The following is a 13,660-nucleotide window of genomic DNA, read 5'->3' as shown; positions in this document are numbered from 1 at the left end:
TATAAGGTATTGGCGTATGGATTCATTTGCATAATTCACTGGGTCTTTAAATTCATATTTGAGTAGAATCATATATAGGACAGAGGGTTCCCTGGAGTTTGAAAGTAAAAAAAAAAAATGTCAACGACCGTGGATGTCCCAGAATCCAGCAATGTTGGTAAAGGAAAAGCAGTTGCAGTTGGAAGGCCAGGAGGGTGGAAGAAAGGGTTAGCCATAATGGACTTCATTCTAAGGTTGGGTGGCATAGCATCTTCTCTTGGTGCTGCAGCAACTATGGGAACAAGTGATCAAACGCTCCCTTTCTTCACTCAGTTCTTTCAGTTTGAAGCTAGTTACGATAGCTTCACTACTTTTCAGTATGTAATCCAGCTTTTTCTCCATATTTATGCCTTTTCTTAACAATCCAGTACTAATGGTTACCAAAATACAGGTTTTTTGTGATTACAATGTCACTGGTGGCTGGGTATCTTGTCCTGTCACTACCCTTCTCAGTCGTAGCCATCATACGCCCTCATGCAGCTGGACCAAGGCTTTTCCTCATCATCCTAGACACAGTAATTAACTATGAACCAACCTTAATTATAATTACAAACTACTATTCACATTTAATTGTTTGGTTGTAAAATGCAGGTGTTTCTGACTTTGGCCACAGCTAGTGGTGCTTCGGCAGCTGCAATCGTTTACTTGGCACACAACGGCAATCAAGACTCCAACTGGCTTGCCATCTGTAACCAGTTTGGAGACTTTTGTGCCCAAACCAGTGGAGCTGTGGTTGCGTCCTTCGTCGCTGTGGTTATCCTTGTGCTTCTCGTTATTATGTCTGCTTTGCTCCTCAAAAGACACCAAAGTTAATTAAGATCTAATCGTGCAGGGACTATACCTTTACCTGCATTATACTTATCAGTCTAATGTTTGGTTCTTCTTTTTTTGTTCACTTTAATTTCCTTTTAAGATGTGTTCCTGATTATTTCCAATGATTTTCTAATGTCTCAAGTTTGAGCCTATCCCATGTTCAATTTATTTCAGATTCTTCTACCCTTTTATTTTTCGTTCCGGAAACATTGAAAATAAAATTATAAATACACAGTAAAAGTATTTAATCTTCCACTTACGGGTGGGTGTGGGTTTTACCCATCCTCCTCTACCAATTAAGAATCCCTATTCATGTTTATCTCCAATACCCAATCAATGGAAGGAAGGTGTGTTGTCTCTCAACTTGTTCTCTACTTGTAAGAAAACAAGATATACATTTTCTTTCGATCATGATGAAAATATTATAATTCTATAAGTTTTAAAATAAAGTACCAAATATACAAATACTAGTAATATTTAAGTAATTTAAAATAAGGATGTGTGTATTCTACCTTTTTGCTTTAAGTGTCTTCGAAAAGGAAGATGAGTATTATCAATTCAACAATGTTAAACAAGAAGAAAAGAATGATGAACATACCATAGTGTTAAACTTAATAAAGTCATCTATATTGTAAAGAATTCTATACTCAAGTTGAGTGAAGTGTTTTTTCATTCCTTTCACATTTCTTTTATTCTTTTAATCCTTGTTTCCTTTTAAGTCTATGTGGTATCACTAGTGCAGTCAAGGGAAACAACAACGATTATTTTCGCTTATACGCAACAGTTATTTTCCCTTACTGTATACAAAATCTAAACTATAGAGAAAATAAAATTCAATCCAAAATATTACCGTTTTCCATCCACTCGTAACATGTGCACGAGTAGTGGTCATCATCCAATACATGACGTAATAACCACACTCAAATGACCCGATTTGTCTATTACACTTCAATATATCATCATAATTATAAAATGTTAAGTAACATCATTGGAATGGTACAAAATGTAACAAAGTATGAACTAAAATGCCAAACCTTAAGGGCCAACCATGCAAGCTTTTTAGCTGTAGCAGTTGATCTCCTAGATAATACCATATGTGCTGCAAGGGAACTATTAAAACAAAAATTGCTTTAGTATACATTTACATAACAAAGAAAGTTGAAACATTGGTTCTTACCAATCTACTACTTGTCTAAGAAGGTTGGGAGGAGACTTGTAGTTGATGGAAACCCCTTTTGGGAATTCCATTCAAACGAGTACCAACTTAAGCTAAGGCTAAGAAAGGGAAGTTGGAAAGGGACTTTTAGAAGCTCTTTCTTGATTTTCTTTCTCTAAGTCTTAGAAGGATTCTTTCTAATATGTTTATATGTTGCTTTGTAGGGTCCAATAAGACTATGACATCATGGATTAAATAGCCTAGAACCCCTTTGATAAGAGGAATCAAAAGAAGAAAAAGAAGGAAAATTTTCGGATGACTTCCGGATTGGAAGCCAGCTTTCCGGATTGAAAATAGGAAGCATAATGACTTCCAAAATAGGTTTTGGCCCAACAAAATCCTCTGAAGCTCAGCCACACGAGTGGCATGTTTCGCATGGGTCTTTGCTGACCTATTTGAAGCATGTCATGCATGAACCAGCCAGCTAGCCTTCTTGGCTCGAAATGTATTTGAATTTTGGAGGGAAACTTGGTGAGATTGAGGGCTCCTCTTCACCTATAAATAAGAGGGCCAATACCTTGTAATAATCACTTTTGGATGTAATGAAATGCTGCAAAATTGTTTGCTCAGCTTCTTATATCATTAAGTCACCTCTAAATTTATAATTCAGCCACTCTCCTCTTGCTTCCTTCCTTAGTAGGAAGGCTTTTTGAGCTTAGAGGCTCCAAAGACACACCATACTTTCATTTACACTTTCATCAAACACCTTACATGCACCAACCTTCATTGCTTCATTCTTCATTTCGCTGTCACTTTGATTTGAGGACAGTTGTCCTAGTGTGATGCTTGGACGTGCTTCCATCATATGGTATCAGATGCGAGTAGCTTCCATCAAGTGCTTTAGATGTGGGGAAAAAGGACACTATGCATCTGAGTGTCGCAATAGAAGGTCAACTTACATTCTTGAGCATGAGAGTGAAAGTGAGGGTTCTTCATATAGTGAGTCTGAAACATCCACTTCTAAAGAAGAAGAAGCTTTACCTTGTAATGGTGACTTACTCATGGTAAGGAGACTCCTTGAAAGTAAACATGTTGAGCTAGAATAGTCACAAAGAGAGAACCTATTCCACACAAGATGCAAAGTTTTTGAAAAGACATGTTCAATGATTATGGATAGTGGCTCTTGTTGTAACTGTTGTAGTTCAAGAATGGTAGAGAAGCTAGGCTTAACTACTACTCCTCATCCTAAACCTTATAAACTTCAATGGATCAAAGAGGATGAAGGAATAGTAGTCAAAAAACAAGTGAGTGTACCCATTTCCATTGGAAAATACGAAGACCAAATTGTTTGTGATATAGTACCAATGGAAGCTGGACACATATTACTTGGAAGGCCTTGGCAATTTGATAAGCAAGCTCTACATGATGGAGACACCAACAAAATCACCATTCAACACAAGGGCAAGAAGATTGTTTTGTGTCCTCTTACACCTTTACAAGTAAGAGAGGACCAAATAATTCTTAAGAAGAAGTTGGATGAAGAAAAAAAAAAGGAAAATAGGAAAGAGAAAAAGGAGAAAAATATGGGTTTGGTAAATAGTGCCTCAACCAAAGAAGTTGTCCAAACCCAAACTTTGAAAAGTTCTAAAAATATTTTGCTTGGACAACCTCATTTTCTACTCTATTGCAAAGAGGCACTTGATTTAGTAAATTATGAACTTGGTTCTCTACCAAAGGGGTTGTAAAACCTTTTAAAAGAGTTTGATGATTTATTTCCTAAAGAGGTACCAAGTGGCTTACCACCTTTGAGGGGAATAGAACATCAAATAGATTTGGTGCCTGGGGCAAGCCTTCTTAATAGGCCAGCCTATAGAACCAACCCCATGGAAACAAAAGAAATAGAGAAACAAGTTAATGAATTATTGAATAAAGGGTGGATTCAAAAGAGCCCAAGTCCTTGTGTTGTGCCTATGTTGTTAGTTCCTAAGAAGGATGGATCTTAGAGAATGTGTACAGATTGTAGGGTGTCAACACCTAATTTCGTCCGGATGAATAAATAAATAATAATGGAATTAATTTATCTTATTTTATCTTTATTCAAAATTTATTTTATCTTATTTTGTTATTTTGAGTTATTGTATTCTATTGTATTTTATTATATTGTGTTCTGTTTTATTTTATTTCTTGGTTATTCTAATTTTTCATTTAGAGTTATTTTATTTTAGGCTGTTTTATTTTATTCTTTTTTTATCTTTATGTTCTTTTATTTTAATTCATTTATCAAATGTTAAAAAAAAAAAAGAGGAGAAAAGAATGTTTGGTTTGGAGGGAACAGTGTACGTGTGTGTTCTGGGAAGAGGGGGCAGAAATCGTTTCTACAGAGTGGGCGGGGTGTTGGCAGAGACAATTTAGAGCATACGAGGCTGGTACATTCAATTTGGGAGATACGGAATCGAAAAAAAACACAGAGAGAGCAGAGGGAAAGCTTTCTTATTCTGATTTTGGAGAGGAAAGGAGGGGGATTGGACACTGCTTCTTCGGACCTTCATCTTAGGTCATCATCCAGTCATAGAAGGGCATCCACCATTGGCACCGGCAAAGAAAGACAAGGGCCAGAGGAGGTCACCGGATACACGCAGCTAGCAGCAGCCATAGAGCTCCGAGAGGTAAGCCTCTTGCTCACTTGTGTGGTCATGTATGCTTACTACATAATTGCCTTTTATGCTTATTCCATTTTGCTTATGCTACGGTGAGTCTGCCATATTCCCCATTCTAGAATCTTATAGCATACGTTCATCCTTTTCCTCTGAACATCACGAGTTCTCCTATCTTCAACACCCCCTTAATACCTCTATTCACCCCGTAACCAACAAGGAAATCATCACTAAGCAGAAAGTCACACACAACCACTACCACACCGGTCTCACATAGCCAAAATGTTCAACTCATTCACTTCCCAGCATCTACTAAGGCTTCCCCATCTCGCCAGCCCATACACCATTATCACAGAATCAATTATCACCCTCACACTCACATTCATACGCGCACCAGCACAGTGTCTTCATCTTCACGCATAGGGGGAATTTCATTCTCCCATCCTCGGAACCCAACGCCAGTCGAACATTCAAATAAACAAACAAACCAATAAACCCACAAAACCCAGTCTTCTCCTCTCGTTTCTCCCATCCTCGGAACCCAATCATCCTTCCCCCCACTCACGACATAGTCATCATCAAAACCCCAAGACTGATGCCCAGAATAATACCAACGGGAGGATAGTTGTTGGCGGTGAGTTTTGATTCCGAGTAGAAGGTGGTGGCGCGGGGTCGGTTTGAAGAGGTTGTGGTGCACGTACAGCGGAGGCAGAACCCTCCCCGGGATTGCCGCTCTCGAATGCGGAGAAGAGGAAAAGGATTGCCCCCTTTGCAAACGAAGAAGAGAAGGAGGGAGGTAGAGGAGCGAGGGCTTGGCGCGGCAACTGGCAGGATCTGTGGCGACCATCGGCGCACTGGCGGCGGCCGGTCTTGGCGGAGGTGGTGGCGCATGTGTAGAGGAAGCAAACCCCTCCCTGGGTCATCGTCTCCGAAGCGAGAAGAGAGGGAGGGCGAAGGCGTTGCGGCCAACGGTGGCCACGGTGGGGCGAGGTCTCGCCGACGGCGTCGAGACGAGGTGTGATCGCACGCATCGTCCTTGTGCTAAAACCTTTTCTTCTTCTTTTCTAAAAAAATTAATAATAAAATATTTTGAAGGTTTAGGCACATGTGTGATCGCACGCATCGTCCTTGTGCTAAAACCTTTTCTTCTTCTTTTCTAAAAAAAAATAATAATAATAAAATATTTTAAAGGTTTAGGCACATGTGTGATCGCACGCATTGTCCTTGTGCTAAAACCTTTTCTTCTTCTTTTCTAAAAAAAATAATAATAAAATATTTTAAAGGTTAAGCACTTGTGTGATCGCTCGCATCGTCCTTGTGCTAAAACCTTTTCTCTTTGTTTTATAAAAAATACCAAAAAATATTTTAAAGGTTAAGCACATGTGTGATCGCTCGCATCGTCCTTGTCCTAAAAATCTTTTCTCTTTCTTTCATAAAAAAATAAAATACCAAAAAATATTTTAAAGGTTAAGCACATGTGTGATCGCTCGCATCGTCCTTGTGCTAAAACCTTTTCTCTTTCTTTTATAAAAAATATTTTAAAGGTTAAGCACATGTGTGATCGCTCGCATCGTCCTTGTGCTAAAGACCTCTCCTCTTTCTTTTTATAAAAAAAAATACCAAAAATGAAAAAAACCTTCAAAATTAAAAAAACATCCACATTTTCAAACAACAAACAATTTCTCAGCCAGAACTACGTGATCCTTGATTCTCCATCAAAAGTGGAGATACGTAGGAGCAAGGTTAGCCCTTGTCAGGTTCACTTTCCCAAAAATCCAAACTTATCCATAATCAATTTCTCAAACAAATTTCTCAAACAATTCATCAAACAAAATTTTCAAGCAGTTTCTAAAAGAACTACGTAACCCTGATTTCTCATTTTGAATGAGAATACGTAGGAGCAAGGTCAATCCTTGTTGGGCCCAAAAATCTAAAAAATATATTTTGTTTATTTAGAATTTTATTTTAGGGGACAATTAAACATTTTGAAAACCACATCATATTCGTGCATTTAGTTAAAGGTACTGTCTTAGGGCAGGCGTTGTAGGGTGCTAACACCTTCCCTACACGTAACCGACTCCCGAACCCAGAATCTGGTTTTTGTGGACCGTGTCTTATTATTTTATGGTTTTTCTGTAGTTTTCCATAATAAACTATGGTGGCGACTCCAAATCTCTTTTCAAAACCCGTTTCTGTTTTTGGATTGTCGTCCCATCGCGATTTCCGGTTGCGACAGATGGCGACTCCACTGGGGAAGGCAGAGAGTCAAGCCATTTAATTAGATATGCGAATTCGATGTGGTTTTTCTTTATGTTGTCCTTTCCTTTTCTTTATCCATGTTTGATATTTATAATAATTGCATGTGAGTTGTTTTGCTTGTTCTTTGAAAAAATTGTTGTATGTTGAACCCCAGGGTAGAAACCATGTTTATATCTGCCTGGGAATTTTTCTGGTTGTTTTGCAGGTGGGGGTTTGGGTATGCATTGCATTCTCCCTTCACACGCACACATTATGCATATCATGAGTGAGATCCTATACTTGGGTCTGAGTGTAACTTATAATTAGAGGGGTTGTGTAGCGGTGTCGCTTGGGACATACTTCCTGTTTGGCTATCGTGAGAACCCCAGCTAGAGTTTGTTCTCTTCATTTGCGTCTCCGCACCTAGTTGATTACTCGACTGTTGTGGAGATGCTATGAAGGGGGCCATAGCTCTAGTGACCATTGATCTTTAGGTTCAGGGAACCATCCTTGTGACATTACATATACTTGACCTTGAATCTTTAGCGTTGAACCTTATCTAGGGCACAAAGGGAGATGTATGCAACCTTATAATCCTTATTGTTGCTTAATAAAATCAAGCACCTTGTACATATCTTTATACCTTTTGTATACACCTTTTTCTTTTCTTTCTTTCTTTTTCTCATGCATTTTTACGGTCTTGTCACTGGTTCTAGTCAGGAAATTATAAATTTGTGACTAAGCCTTTGAGATAAAATGGAAATTAACATGAGATCTGAAGTCAAGGGGGGTTCAAGTTCATACATTTTAAAGGAAATGATAGCCATTGAAGTAAAGAAGGGTAATATGGATGGCCTGAGAGAACTGCTGAAGAAAAAAAAGATAATCCTGAAAGATGCATGCAAGAAGGAGTATGAAAATTTGTTGAGCCTGTCAAAATGGAAGAATTCGGGCAAATCTTAGATACACCTCCCGAGGGAAAAACTCTATGCAACTACCTAGGGCAGTATACCCCTATCCTGCAGCTAGCGAGAATCATGAAAATACACCCTATGCAATTTGAAAGTGAGTTCACAATCAAGGGCAAAGTGAGGGGCCTTCCTCAAGGATACCTAGAGGGATACTTGCATCATTTGGCTGAAGAGGAAAACTGGGAAACATTTATGAATGTATTGGCTCTTTTCCTCTATGGTGTCATGCTTTTTCCTAATGTCAAGAATTTCGTCGACTAAGCTGCCATGAATGCATTTGTGGGGTATAAAATTCCCTCTGAGAATCCAGTCACCATTGTCCTAGCTGAAGTTTATAGGACTCTTACTTAGTGTTATGAGCTAAAGGGCAGGAAGATGTTATGTTGCTTACCTGTGTTGTATATATGCGTCATTTCTCACATGAGTAAGGGAGCCTTGAATGCCACATGTCCTTTGAGTGAGTTACTGTAGTGTAAGCCAAAGATGAAAAGGGCAAATGAATGAGTGCAACTTTGTGCAAGCTTAGAGAAGGAAACAATTTAAAAGGCATGTATTCTTGGCAGCAAAGATCGTGTATCATACACCATTGCAGGAGTTATCTTGATGTCTCTCTCATGGGTATCTGGTGTTGTGTATTGATTACATCCGTGTGTTAGCAAAAAAAAAAACTTTTTGGTGTCCTGTGAGAGGATCGCCAACGCCTGCATCTCTGGCCACATTGCAAATCTTATGAGGAATGAACCTTTGTTGAAATGTTTCATCATCAAGTTAGGAACGATTGGGGCAATGTTGTTCGCTTTAAGGGAGACCCAAGATCATGGACTTTTAATAAAAGATTCCCTTAGCCAATGAATCGTAGAGAGGGTTATGACAATCAAGTTGCCATTCAAGTTAATTTCTCCTTACCTAAACTGTGATAATGCTGAGCAGCGAATGAAAGCAACAGTTGAGAAACTGGAAAAAGAATGTTAGCATCAAGCTAAAAAGGAGACATCTATAAATAATGATTCAGATGAAATAATATGTCACTGAACAAGGACAAGTTACAAAGAATTGGAAGAGAAGTCTCTCACAGCTAGCTTCCCTTGCCAATGAAGCCATTGAAGACGTCTCTAAGTTCTTAGGTGATGCTGAGTCTGTAATGTCAATCATCAACCCGCCTAATGGGATTGAAACATTCCTCAATTGCTGCAAGAAACTGATAAGAGAAATGAAGAATATGATGCCCAAGGCCCGAGTCAGTTGACCAAGACTTCCTATGACTCCCTTTTTTGGAACTTCTGAATGATGAGCCACCCTATTGACTCTGTTTCGTGTTAATTTCCAAACTATGTTGGGGCAATATTTTCACAGCTTTATAATTTCCAACTAGAGTATTTGAACTACATTGTCTCTTCTTTTTCTTTTCTTTTTCATTGTCTTTTTCTTAATTTGTTTCATCTAACAAAAAAAAAACATAAAAATACGGCTAAACATCCAAGATACCCTAAAGGACTCGAACCAGTTATCAAATCTTGGAGAACCAAGGAGAAGTTCAAGAAGGAATGAAAGTTAATATCCAACAATTAAATGAGCAGATGAGCTGAATCCTAGAGGTCCTGAATGCCTTACAAAACCCTGAAGATTCGCACACATCACGAGCGCAACAAAGAGTTACAGGAGCACAAACTTTCCCCCTTATGGTCTCCCCTAGAATTACACTACGCCCTTGGGAGTGGACTCGGGACAACTTTGCATTCAAAAGGCCAAAATAATACAATGAAGGAGGCAACATGCTTAGGGCAACCACTTTCATGGTCCCTATAGAAGTGATTCAGCCTAGTGTAGTGAGCAAGACAATGACAAAGCACCCCGAGTTGAAATCTTCTCCTTATGTTGTTACGCCAATGGATTTTAAGGCTGACAGGCGTAAATTGGAAATGTTGGAAAAGGGAGAGAGTCATAGAAGTTGGAGGAAGCCTTAAGTTTGAAAATATTGTAGGGCTATGCTTAGTCCCAAATGTGGTGATACCTCCCAAAGTATAGATGACAAGGAGAGACCACTTGTCTTAAGACTCATCTCATAACACATGGGAAGAAAATGTTTGTTCATGCATGTGATGGAAAGTTGCTAATTCATTTGTTCCGAGAATTGGGCTGGCATGACACTAATTGGTGCGTTCATCTTAAACCTTCACGCAACTTGTCCTGGAAGGATCTAGTGATTGCTTTCTTAAAGTAGTACAAATATAACATGGATGTGGCACCTGATAGATTACAACTGTGGAGCATGGTAAAGAAGGAGAGTGAATCATTCAAAGAATACACCAAAAAGTGTAGGGCATTCAAGCGCAAAGACAAACTTTAATTGATTCAAGATGGTTAAAGTTTGAAGGCAGTCAACCCAACACTAAGGCAGGGCTTGAGAATGGCTCTACAGATGCCATAATGAAATGAAGTGTCTTGCTACCGGGGAGGTATGCGCATTGATATCGCACTTTCATCCATAACTTTCAATGTGAACATTCACTACATGGTTCTCCAAGCAGTGCTAGAAATCGAGTCCTGAAAGGGTATTGCGGAAAAAAGGAAAACAAAATTGAAAAAAAAAACAAAAAAAATGAAGGAAATCTTGAATCACTTGTCTTTCTTGTGAATCGTCAAACTCTTGTTTTTCGAAAATAGAAAAAAGGAAAAATGATGAATAATCAAAAAGAAAATTGGAATGTCAAGTTTTTCTGAGGTCAAGTGTCTAAAAATAACAATTTGATGTTTCCTTTCGAGATGTTTGTGCACGTGTTGCTTGAAAGCCTTCACCCTTCACTTTCTCTAAAATAAAGGATTTTCACCAACAAACACTGTCACTGCCCTCAGTAACAAAAACCTTTACACTGGGGCAGATTGGCCTGGCCAAAATTTTCCTCGCTTGCGCTAGTTGGGTGATCCCTAAATCCATTGAGACAAACAGAAGAACTTTCAAAAATAGAATAAGCCCACTAGATTGAAAACCCGAAAGGGCAGTCTAGAAAGGAAAAGAAAGGAAAAAAAAAAGAACTCATGTTGAGGTCATCTAGTCGTAGAATTAATCTTTTGAAAATAAAGCAATCAGAATTTGAAATGATGTGTGGCCATCTTTTCTTTATCTAAAAAGCAAAAAATATATATCCATTGTCACCGCGTTTGAGCCAAAAATAAACTCTTTTTCAAAATTATCCCCAAGCAAGGGTTGTCATCACGTAGGAGTCAACTCATGATGCAAATGAAGAGCACTCAATGATCAAACAAAGAAATTTCATCAAGAAGAGTGAACAAAGAAAAAACAAAAAGAACAAAAAAATCACAAAGTGATGATGAAAAAAAATGAAAAATGGAGTTCAAGAAAAACAAAGTGCTCAAAAGGTCAAATAGTTGACACAATGATAGATGACAACCCTTGTTTCAAAAATGTATCCGACAAGCATTCATTTGGGCCTTTAATCCTTTCTTTCAATACCTTCTAGCCCTAGCCACATTTCAAGCCTAATAAAGTCCACACAGATTGAATAATGTTTGCTCAAATTTTCATAAAGCTTAATTTTGCGATAAGACGAAATGACTTGCAATGTGTCCCAAAAAAATAAAATAAAACAAAAAGAACAAAATTTTTTTTGAAAATGAATGAAAAAAAGAGAGAAAAAAAAGTAATGTCTCAGGAAGAAGGGATCTCTTTGCCAACTAGGCAAAAGCATGCAAAAGAAAATCAAATCAAGTAGGGGCATCCTTTTAGCTGATCCTTTTCATACCCACTACCTTTTCCAAATGGAACCCCGTGCCCAAAAAAAAAAAAACTGGGGCAATTTTGTGGATCTCACCACGCATCTTCGCCCTGAAATTTATCAACCCATAATCTCAAGACTAGGGCAGCTTTGCGAATCTCACTTGATTTTTTTTCACTCGAATTTTCAAAGATCCATACCCAATGCTCATTTTCCCAAGCACCAAACTAGGGCAACTTTCGGGATATCCCGTTTCACTTTGACATTCACATATCACATCTTCGACGAGGAGTGTATGAGGAATGATGGGCCCATGTGGTTGTCCTAGTCTTCTCCAAACCATCCTAAACATCTGTCATTTTTCTCACTTGCTAGTGAATTCAAGCATGCGTGCATTGATGTCACGAAAGAAAAGTCAAAATGTAATTATCTCAAACTTTAGACCTTAGATGTATGACATTCCTCACTTTCAAAAAAACATTGAAAATAAAGATCAGTTTGATGATGATTGCAAGTAAAATGAATGACTCAAGCAAAAAAAATAAAGAGGAAACACAAAACAAAGCAAATGTTTTTCATATGTGCATCAATCCATCAAAAGAAATTCGTTCAGATCGAAACCCTCTTCATTCATATGAATGGTTGTCGAATCCTTCTTCAAAAATACAAAAAATAACATTATGGTTTTCTCTTTCAAGTCATATTGTTTCTTGTTGATCAAGTTTTTTTTTTCTCTCATTTTGAGGTTTTGACACTCACAACTTTACACATTGTTCATCGCTTTTAAGTTAGGTTTCAGCATTCTACAATGGTCTTTACAACTTGTTTCTCACATCTTCATATCAGGACCTTCTCTTTGGAAATGGTCACTGATGCCTTTTCAAAAATCAAATTTTTGTCAAAAATTACAAAAAAAAAAAAAAAACCATTTCACAAATCTACAAGTTTCAAGAATTGCCAAAGCCCAGTTTTCACACTAGCCCCAAAGCCCAGTTTTCACACTGGCCCCCAAAGCCTAGTTTCCACACTGGCCCCAAAGCCCAGTTTTCACACTGGCCCCCAAGCCCAGTTTCCACACTGGCCCTCAAAGCCCAGTTTTCACACTGGCCCCCAAGCCCAGTTTCACACTGGCCCACAAAGCCAGTTTCTACACTGGCCCCCAAGCCCAGTTTTCACACTGGCCCACAAAGCCCAGTTTCCACACTGGCCCCCAAAGCCCAGTTTCCACACTGGCCCCAAGCCCAGTTTCCACACTGGCCCCAAGCCCAGTTTCCACACTGGCCCCAAAGCCCAGTTTCCACACTGGCCCCAAAGCCCAGTTTTCACACTGGCCCCCAAAGCCCAGTTTTCACATTGGTCCCCAAGCCCAGTTTCCACACTGGCCCCCAAGCCCAATTTCACACTGGCCCACAAAGCCCAGTTTCTACACTGGCCCCCAAAGCCCAGTTCCCATACTGGCCCCCAAGCCCAGTTTCGCCTGGCACCCTAAACTCAAGTTTTTTCTTTTTGTAACGGTCCTCTACTTGGCAATGGTCGAATTTAAGCTTTCTTCTACGATATTGGCCCTCTACAAGGCAATGGTCAAATCCAGGTTGTTGTTCAACGATATTGGCCCTCTGCAAAGGCAATGATCGAACTCTCTTTGTTCCGTCATGACACTCTTCATTGATTTCAATTATTGTATTTAGATCAGTTCTTACTCTTACTTTTTCTTTTTTGAAACCTAGACGAAATTAGTGTTTCAATCTTTACTTAGCTTTACTCAGATAATACGAAAATATCAAATTTTCATATTATCTAGTAATATCTAAGTAAAGAGGGGCAGCTGTCAACACCTAATTTCGTCCGGGTGAATAAATAAATAATAATGGAATTAATTTATCTTATTTTATCTTTATTCAAAATTTATTTTATCTTATTTTGTTATTTTGAGTTATTATATTTTATTGTATTTTATTATATTGTGTTCTATTTTATTTTATTTCTTGGTTATTCTAATTTTTCATTTAGAGTTATTTTATTTTAGGCTGTTTTATTTTATTCTTTTTTTATCTT

General features: G+C 38.4%; 1 protein-coding gene across 1 annotated transcript; it reads left to right on the top strand.

The window, feature by feature from the left end:
• Positions 1-47: 47 nt before the first annotated feature.
• Positions 48-1,025, top strand: LOC108321435 (casparian strip membrane protein 1). The gene is made up of 3 exons (XM_017553181.2): positions 48-356; positions 431-554; positions 631-1,025. The coding sequence occupies exons 1-3, from the start codon at positions 118-120 to the stop codon at positions 850-852; spliced, it is 585 nt and encodes a 194-aa protein (XP_017408670.1). The 5' UTR covers positions 48-117; the 3' UTR covers positions 853-1,025.
• The last annotated feature ends 12,635 nt before the right edge of the window (positions 1,026-13,660 follow it).

Source organism: Vigna angularis, chromosome 3 (genome assembly GCF_016808095.1).
Source record: "Vigna angularis cultivar LongXiaoDou No.4 chromosome 3, ASM1680809v1, whole genome shotgun sequence".
NCBI lineage: Eukaryota > Viridiplantae > Streptophyta > Magnoliopsida > Fabales > Fabaceae > Vigna > Vigna angularis.
Note: the sequence above shows the minus strand (reverse complement) of the source record. Positions and strands in the feature narration are given on the sequence as shown.

Coding starts and splice junctions, on each gene's coding strand:
- LOC108321435 (XM_017553181.2), top strand. CDS start 118: ATGTCAACGACCGTGGATGTCCCAGAATCCAGCAATGTTGGTAAAGGA. Junction 357..430: donor GATAGCTTCACTACTTTTCA/GTATGTAATCCA, acceptor ACCAAAATACAG/GTTTTTTGTGATTACAATGT. Junction 555..630: donor TCCTCATCATCCTAGACACA/GTAATTAACTAT, acceptor TGTAAAATGCAG/GTGTTTCTGACTTTGGCCAC.